The sequence below is a fragment of the Entelurus aequoreus genome, linkage group LG10 (assembly GCF_033978785.1).
Source record: "Entelurus aequoreus isolate RoL-2023_Sb linkage group LG10, RoL_Eaeq_v1.1, whole genome shotgun sequence".
Lineage (NCBI taxonomy): Eukaryota > Metazoa > Chordata > Actinopteri > Syngnathiformes > Syngnathidae > Entelurus > Entelurus aequoreus.
Genome location: NC_084740.1, coordinates 24,130,851 through 24,140,750, shown reverse-complemented (window position 1 = coordinate 24,140,750; position 9,900 = coordinate 24,130,851). Strand labels below are relative to the sequence as shown.

Below are 9,900 nucleotides of genomic sequence, written 5' to 3'. Positions count from 1 at the left end.
AAAAGGATTTGCAAATCATTGTATTCTGTTGTTATTTACGATTTACACAACCTGCCAACTTCACTGGTTTGGGGGTTTGTATTTTCATAATTATTTGAATAGCATAATATGGGACATTTTTTACTGTGTTGAAGCTACAAAATATGTGGGACATTCCAAGTTTTATTTAATGTGCTTGATAATTCTATGGTAATAACTCACTCCTGTTACTTACACTCCTGTTAGCCAAATACTTTTGTACTAAAATAAAACAAAGGTGCCTGAGGTGCGCAATACACATTTTTGAATAGTTTTATATATATATATATATATATATATATATATATATATATATATATATATATATATATATATATATATATATATATATATATATATATATATATATATATATATATATATATATATATATATATATATATATATATATATATAAACTGTTCAAAAATATATACATGTATATATACTCGATATATATTTACTTAAAATGTCAGAAAAATATAATATATATATATATATACAGTATATATATTTACTCAAAATGTAAAAAAAAACATAAGATATATGTATATATATATATATTAGGGCTGTGAATCTTTGGGTGTCCCACGATTCGATTCAATATCGATTCTTGGGGTCACGATTCAATTCAAAAATGATTTTTTTCCCGATTCAAAAGGATTCTCTATTCATTCAATACATAGGATTTCAGCAGGATCTACCCCAGTCTGCTGACATGCAAGCAGAGTAGTAGATTTTTGTAAAAAGCTTTTATAATTGTAAAGGACAATGTTTTATCAACTGATTGCAATAATGTAAATTTGTTTTTACTATTAAATGAACCAAAAATATGACTTATTTTATCTTTGTGAAAATATTGGACACAGTGTGTTGTCAAGCTTATGAGATGAGATGCACGTGTAAGCCACTGTGACACTATTGTTTTTTTTAATAAATGTCTAATGATAATGTCAATGAGGGATTTTTAATCACTGCTATGTTGAAATTGTAACTAATATTGATACTGTTGTTGATAATATTCATTTTTGTTTCACTACTTTTGGTTTGTTCTGTGTCGTGTTTGTGTCTCCTCTCAATTGCTCTGTTTATTGCAGTTCTGAGTGTTGCTGGGTCGGATTTGGTTTTGGAATTGGATTGCATTGTTATGGTATTGCTGTGTATTGTTTTGTTGGATTGATTAATTTAGAAAAAATAAAAAATAAAAAATAAAAATCCCCCCCAAAAAATTCAAAAAAATCACAAAAAAAATTCAATTTTTAAAAAATGAGAATCGATTCTCACAACGTGAGAATTACGATTCGAATTCTAATCGATTTTTTCCCACACCCCTAACGTTTACAAATGTCTGTGTTAGTATTATTAACTAACAATGGCATTCTTTTTGTGTTGATTCAGTTTCACAAATCCCTCAGTAAATCCACCAAAACGTCAATGTGGACTAATTGAGTCTGTTTAGCTGATTGGAGAGCTATCTTCCGCAGCTAGTGGGTCCATGACCATGACTTCTGTTTTGTTTGATCAGCCGTTTTACTGCCGTGTTACAGACACCGTTTGGGAACAATTAAGGTATGTAAATAAACATTTACAGAATCTTACTGTGTAAATAACTAGTTTTGCAATGTGTATATCTGCGGCTTATAGTCTGGTGCGACTAATATATGGAAAAAATATTTTTTTCTTCTAAAATTTAGTGGGTGCAGCTTATATTCATAATCGGGATAATACGGTAATGTGTCTCAACACACATGTTCATCAGCGATCGGAAGAGAGCGCTATGTTAAACTAACAGGAGGTTGTTGAGTGTTGTCCCGATACCAAAAATTTGGTACCGTTACCAAAATATTAAGATTTTGTGATGCTAAAAAATATCGACGTAATCATAGTAGTATCGACTAGATACGCTACTGTACTTGGTATCATTACAGCGGATGTCAGGTGTAGATCCACCAATGGCGTTTGTTTACATTGTGACGCCGGTGAGCTACGGTGTGTAGTGAAGCATGTTTAGCTATTCCTCGTCTTCCAGGGATGATACTTGTAAGAAGCTTACTTTATTTGTCGCCATGGAGACGAGGATTAGTGATTTGGAAGTAGCTAAAACACTGCCGACTGCGGAAGGACGTTAACCGCTAGCTAGCTAACCATGTCTTAAAGCACCTCTTCCTGCACTGCAAAAAGTCAGTGTTTAAAAACAAGAAAAAAAAAATACAAAAATGAGGGGTATTTTATTTGAACTAAGCAAAATTATCTGCCAATAGAACAAGAAAATTTGGCTTGTCAAGACTTTCCAAAACAAGTAAAATTAGCTAACCTCAATGAACCCAAAAATAGCTTAAAATAAGTGTATTCTCACTAATAACAAGTGCACTTTTCTTGGTAGAAAAAAAAGAGACCTTTTGCTCAATATGTTGAAAAATATTCTTAAATGAAGTAAATGCTAGTGCCATTACCTTGACATAATGATATGCGCTCGGCATTACATTTCTTGAAACCAGCAAACTTATACTAAAAACTAGTTTATTGTTCTTAATGGAAAGGCAACAAGGCAACCGCTTGTTACTCTCGGGGTCTACACTACAAGCCGCTCAGGCAAATCATATTGTCTAAAAATGCATTTTTCCATCGATAACATGACATCATCGCGCCAAGTGCGTGCTCTTTCAGTCAATTAGTGCGCATACATACAGCCCGGCCCCCGGCCAAATTTTTTTTATTGAATTTTGAAGAATTTATCTAAATGTGCATGAACTATTTCTGTTCAAAATTGTTTGAAATGTTAAATGTTTAAATATTAACTGTCAGTTTACTGTACTGTGCCAACTGTACTACTATATGAGCACATATTTTCTCTTGTTTCATTGAAAATAAAACAGCAAAGTCCATTTGGCTGTCATCTGTTTTAATTATGAGACACAATTGTGTCAAAGTCATGATTTTTTTTTCATGCTTGAAATAAGAAATTATTACTTTAAAAAAGTAGTTTTATACTTGTGAGTGTTGACGACACAGCTTTGCAACAGTTGATATTCTAGTTTCAAGCATGTTTTACTCAACATAGGTCATCAAATCTCAGCAACAAGCTGTAATATCTTACTGAGATCATTTCGGACCAAAACCCTTAAAACAAGTAAAACACTAACATAAAATCTGCTTAGTGAGAAGAATGATCTTATCAGACAGAAAATAAGCAAATATCACCCTTATTTGAGATATTCAATCTTACGTAAATATCAGTTTTTGCAGTGTGAGGTCGTTTCAGTGTTAAAACTTCACCTTTATCGTCAGTTTTTAAGCCAGAATGCGTCCGTTCTCCCTTTTATGTCTTCACACTGTGTCTGCTTGTAAGTACTCTGTGATTGTGCGCTGCCGAACATGCTCGTCTGCTGGTAAAACCAGCAATGACACGACGTGATGACGGCGGGGGAGTGGGGGACCGGTACTTTTTAGAGGCGGTATAGTACCGAATATGATTCATTAGTATCGCGGTACTATACTGATACCGAACAACCCTAGTTTGGAGGCGTTTCCATTATTTAGTAGTCCACTATTCACTGGAGGCCTGGGATCATAACCCAGAGAGTAGACGCTAGAGATGCGCGGTTTGCGGACACAACCGCGGAGTCCGCGGATAATCCGCGGGTCGGGCGGATGCATGACGAAGAAAATAGATTTTAAATAGATTCAGGCGGGTGGCGGTTGAACCAATTCGGAAATATATATACATAGTTAAATGTTGTTACCCACATACGAAAAACGAGCAGCACTCTTTGAAACAGGCAATTATTCATCAGGCACTGCTGCAGCTGTCACGCCAAATTTCTTCCCCCCCATTTACTTCCGGGGCTGCGTCCAATAAAGTCTGACTGTCCTGTTTCGCGCTTGTACAAAAAACAAAACAATAATCGATTTCTTCAGATTCCAGCAGCTGTCAAAGACGAAGTATCCTTCCAGCGACGGGCAGTCAAAGCCGAAGTGCTATCGATCGCTGTCAATGACGTAAGACGAAACATGACCAAGGAAGTAAATGGGGGCGGGGGGAGGTTTTTGTAGGGGGAAGAAATTTGGCGTGACACAGCACACCACAACAGAAGAAGAAGAAAAAAATAAAAAGATGGCATCGCCGGCAGCAAACGTGGTACGCGACAAACTAAAAAAGGGAATACTAAAGACCAGGGTAAAAAAATAACAATAGTCAACACTTTCTTAATGGAAATGACAATAATATTATAATAATGATAAATAATATTATCACGCTTTAATATCTCTTAGCGTCTAGAGATATTAATGTGTGGCACGCATTGAATGTCTCTGCTGCATTGGATCAGTCTCCTTTCTTTAACAGGCAAAAGCTTTCTAACCTCACTAATGCCTTGCATCGTCTATATTAGATATATAACAACGGGTGGGTGGCGGGCGGTTGTGGTTTTGATAAAATGTTAGTTCGGGTGGATGGCGGGTGGATGACGACTTTTGTGATGCGGTTGCGGATGAAATAATTGCCTATCCGCGCATCTCTAGTAGACGCCCTCCTTGTGGCGAAGCCCAGCTCATGAGCATTCAAGCTATGGACACACAAACCCGCTTGTACGGGACACTTTTTTGTCACTTTTGCAAAAACAAAACCTTTACTCGATATTTTTCCCAGAAGGTATAAATAATGATTTGATTGATTTCCACTTTATACAAAAATAATACAGCAAATCAGACGTACGAGCGCCCTCCAATCAGATGGCAGTAAGCAGATAACAGTCACAACAAGCACAATAGAGAGACTAATAATGACCTAATGCTCAAAAGGAGACACATGGGGGGGGGGGGGGGGGGGGGGGCGGGGCATGGGGGGGCGCCGCCAGTCTCTCCGTCCACGCTGGGAATGACTAATACTGTTAAGAATGGCTGTCGACTTGGGGTTGGATTCCAGTGTGATGAGAGCTGCTGCCGCAATTCATGCTTTGAGGATGCTGGGGGCTCGTTATGAACAATATCAAAACAGGGGAGTCCCATCCGGAGGGGGCGGGGCCAAAACCGAAGCGGGATTCTTTACACTTTGTTTTGTCTGCAGGCAGCTTTTCCTTGCTTTGGTGCCTTCACTCATATAGTGCATATGTAATAGAATATATTTATTTCTTAAAGTCTCGCACAACTTTGCATAGTCCTCTCAAGATTGTCAGAACAACAAGAAAATCACAGTAGGCGCAAAAAAGGGAAATAAAAACATGGGTCATGTCGGCGCCAAAGACAAACATGGAAGACTCTGTGGAGAAGAAGGCGATCTCCCGTCGCACAGTTCAAAGACTTCTGCTTGAAAATGTTTTGTTTTTGTTTGTTCTTTTGCAAAAAAAAAAAAGTGGGGGTCACCGAGGGAATACTGAGTTTGAAAAAAAACAAAAAAAATCCATCCCGCTTGGACCTGGCTTGTTTGTCCGCTGACTTCATCATCCGCGTGGACAGTTGCCGTGGTAACGCCGGGAGGAGGGTGGAAAAAATGCGCTCCGGTTGCCGGGCAGCGAGGAGGTCAGGTGTGCACGCTCTCACCACGCTTGAAGAGGACACTGAAAAAAGAGAAGGAAGAAGAAAAAGTAGGGCACGGTTACATAAAACAATAAAAGCAGTTTGATCACGTGACACTTCCTGACACACAAAACCTACGCAAACAAGCGCTCGGCGCGACACACCTGGCCAAATAAATTCCTCGCCCCTCTCCTCCGAGATTGTTTGTGGAATTTATTTCTGCCGCTGACCTCCGGCGCGGCGGTCCCGCAAACACCTGATAAAGGAAGGTGACCTGCGGCCGAGACCTGGCTCATGATTGAGGTGAGTGGAGGCTGGCTGGGTCAACAGGGAGTGTTGTAAAACACGCTGGGAAGAAGCACTGATAAGGAAATACCTGCTCAGGGCCTGCTCAATAATTGCTGCTTAAATAAAGGAAATAACGCCACGTCAGTGCTGTCATTTCATGTAGTGCTGTAATGTAGTACTGTAACCCAGTACTGTAATGTAATCCTGTAACGTAGTACTGTAACGTAGTACTGTAATGTAGTCCTGTAACGTAGTACTGTAACGTAGTACTGCAATGTAGTCCTGTAACGTAGTACTGTAATGTAGTGTAATATAGTAGTGTAATGTAGTCCTGTAATATAGTACTGTAATGTAGTGTAATGTAGTCCTGTAATATAGTAGTGTAATGTAGTCCTGTAATTTAGTATTGTAATATAGTGCTGTAATGTAGTGTAATATAGTACTGTAATGTAGTGTAATGTAGTCCTGTAATATAGTAGTGTAATGTAGTCCTGTAATTTAGTATTGTAATATAGTGCTGTAATGTAGTGTAATATAGTACTGTAATGTAGTGTAATGTAGTACTGTAACGTAGTCCTGAAATGTAGCACTGTAATATAGTACTGTAATGTAGTTGTGTAATGTAGTAGTGTAATGTAGTCCTGTAACGTAGTAGTGTAATGTAGTACTGTAACGTAGTGCAATGTAGTACTGTAATGTAGTAGTGTAATGTAGTGGGCCTGCTCAATAATTGCTGCTTAAATAAAGGAAATAACACCACGTCAATGCTGTCATTTCATGTAGTGCTGTAATGTAGTCCTGTAACGTAGTACTGTAATGTAGTCCTGTAACATAGTACTGTAATGTAGTCCTGTAACATAGTAGTGTAATGTAGTGATGTAATGGAGTCCTGTAACGTAGTACTGTAATGTAGTAGTGTAATGTAGTATAATGTAGTAGTGTAATGTAGTACTGTAATGTAATCCTGTAACGTAGCACTGTAACGTAGTACTGTAATGTAATCCTGTAACGTAGTACTGTAACGTAGTACTGTAATGTAGTCCTGTAACGTAGTACTGTAATGTAGTGTAATATAGTAGTGTAATGTAGTCCTGTAATATAGTACTGTAATATAGTGTAATGTAGTCCTGTAATTTAGTATTGTAATATAGTGCTGTAATGTAGTGTAATATAGTACTGTAATGTAGTGTAATGTAGTACTGTAACGTAGTCCTGAAATGTAGCACTGTAATATAGTACTGTAATGTAGTTGTGTAATGTAGTAGTGTAATGTAGTCCTGTAACGTAGTAGTGTAATGTAGTCCTGTAACGTAGTGCAATGTCGTACTGTAATGTAGTAGTGTAATGTAGTGGGCCTGTATAGGGCCTGCTCAATAATTGCTGCTTAAATAAAGGAAATAACGCCACGTCAGTGCTGTCATTTCATGTAGTGCTGTAATGTAGTACTGTAACCCAGTACTGTAATGTAATCCTGTAACGTAGTACTGTAACGTAGTACTGTAATGTAGTCCTGTAACGTAGTACTGTAACGTAGTACTGTAATGTAGTCCTGTAACGTAGTACTGTAATGTAGTGTAATATAGTAGTGTAATGTAGTCCTGTAATATAGTACTGTAATGTAGTGTAATGTAGTCCTGTAATTTAGTATTGTAATATAGTGCTGTAATGTAGTATAATATAGTACTGTAATGTAGTACTGTAACGTAGTCCTGAAATGTAGCACTGTAATATAGTACTGTAATGTAGTTGTGTAATGTAGTAGTGTAATGTAGTCCTGTAACGTAGTAGTGTAATGTAGTACTGTAACGTAGTGCAATGTAGTACTGTAATGTAGTAGTGTAATGTAGTGGGCCTGTATAGGGCCTGCTCAATAATTGCTGCTTAAATAAAGGAAATAACGCCACGTCAGTGCTGTCATTTTATGTAGTGCTGTAATGTAGTCCTGTAACCCAGTACTGTAATGTAATCCTGTAACGTAGTACTGTAATGTAGTCCTGTAACGTAGTACTGTAATGTAGTGTAATATAGTAGTGTAATGTAGTCCTGTAATATAGTACTGTAATGTAGTCCTGTAATTTAGTATTGTAATATAGTGCTGTAATGTAGTGTAATATAGTACTGTAATGTAGTGTAATGTAGTACTGTAACGTAGTCCTGAAATGTAGCATTGTAATATAGTACTGTAATGTAGTTGTGTAATGTAGTAGTGTAATGTAGTCCTGTAACGTAGTAGTGTAATGTAGTACTGTAACGTAGTGCAATGTAGTACTGTAATGTAGTAGTGTAATGTAGTGGGCCTGCTCAATAATTGCTGCTTAAATAAAGGAAATAACACCACGTCAATGCTGTCATTTCATGTAGTGCTGTAATGTAGTCCTGTAACGTAGTACTGTAATGTAGTCCTGTAACATAGTACTGTAATGTAGTCCTGTAACATAGTAGTGTAATGTAGTGATGTAATGGAGTCCTGTAACGTAGTACTGTAATGTAGTAGTGTAATGTAGTATAATGTAGTAGTGTAATGTAGTACTGTAATGTAATCCTGTAACGTAGCACTGTAACGTAGTACTGTAATGTAATCCTGTAACGTAGTACTGTAACGTAGTACTGTAATGTAGTCCTGTAACGTAGTACTGTAATGTAGTGTAATATAGTAGTGTAATGTAGTCCTGTAATATAGTACTGTAATGTAGTGTAATGTAGTCCTGTAATTTAGTATTGTAATATAGTGCTGTAATGTAGTGTAATATAGTACTGTAATGTAGTGTAATGTAGTACTGTAACGTAGTCCTGAAATGTAGCACTGTAATATAGTACTGTAATGTAGTTGTGTAATGTAGTAGTGTAATGTAGTCCTGTAACGTAGTAGTGTAATGTAGTACTGTAACGTAGTGCAATGTAGTACTGTAATGTAGTAGTGTAATGTAGTGGGCCTGTATAGGGCCTGCTCAATAATTGCTGCTTAAATAAAGGAAATAACACCACGTCAATGCTGTCATTTCATGTAGTGCTGTAATGTAGTCCTGTAACGTAGTACTGTAATGTAGTCCTGTAACATAGTACTGTAATGTAGTCCTGTAACATAGTAGTGTAATGTAGTGATGTAATGGAGTCCTGTAACGTAGTACTGTAATGTAGTAGTGTAATGTAGTGGGCCTGTATAGGGCCTGCTCAATAATTGCTGCTTAAATAAAGGAAATAACGCCACGTCAGTGCTGTCATTTCATGTAGTGCTGTAACGTAGTACTGCAACCCAGTACTGTAATGTAATCCTGTAATGTAGTACTGTAACGTAGTACTGTAATGTAGTCCTGTAACGTAGTACTGTAACGTAGTACTGTAATGTAGTCCTGTAACGTAGTACTGTAATGTAGTGTAATATAGTAGTGTAATGTAGTCCTGTAATATAGTACTGTAATGTAGTGTAATGTAGTCCTGTAATTTAGTATTGTAATATAGTGCTGTAATGTAGTGTAATATAGTACTGTAATGTAGTGTAATGTAGTACTGTAACGTAGTCCTGAAATGTAGCACTGTAATATAGTACTGTAATGTAGTTGTGTAATGTAGTAGTGTAATGTAGTCCTGTAACGTAGTAGTGTAATGTAGTACTGTAACGTAGTGCAATGTAGTACTGTAATGTAGTAGTGTAATGTAGTGGGCCTGTATAGGGCCTGCTCAATAATTGCTGCTTAAATAAAGGAAATAACCCCACGTCAATGCTGTCATTTCATGTAGTGCTGTAATGTAGTCCTGTAACGTAGTACTGTAATGTAGTCCTGTAACATAGTACTGTAATGTAGTCCTGTAACATAGTAGTGTAATGTAGTGATGTAATGGAGTCCTGTAACGTAGTACTGTAATGTAGTAGTGTAATGTAGTATAATGTAGTAGTGTAATGTAGTACTGTAATGTAGTAGTGTAATGTAGTGGGCCTGTATAGGGCCTGCTCAATAATTGCTGCTTAAATAAAGGAAATAACGCCACGTCAGTGCTGTCATTTCATGTAGTGCTGTAATGTAGTACTGTAACCCAGTACTGTAATGTAATCCTGTAATGTAGTACTGTAACGTAGTACTG

At 37.1% G+C, this 9,900-nt stretch overlaps 1 protein-coding gene across 2 annotated transcripts in view; it reads right to left on the bottom strand.

Moving 5' to 3' along the window:
* Positions 1–5,416: 5,416 nt before the first annotated feature.
* hnf1ba (HNF1 homeobox Ba) overlaps positions 5,417–9,900 on the bottom strand; it is a 46,847-nt gene continuing 42,363 nt past the window's right edge. For both annotated transcript variants that reach the window (XM_062062082.1, XM_062062083.1), the window contains exon 10: positions 5,417–5,573. In XM_062062082.1, coding sequence (XP_061918066.1) covers positions 5,553–5,573 — 21 coding nt within the window. In that variant the 3' untranslated portion in view covers positions 5,417–5,552. The remainder of the gene's footprint in view (positions 5,574–9,900) is intronic.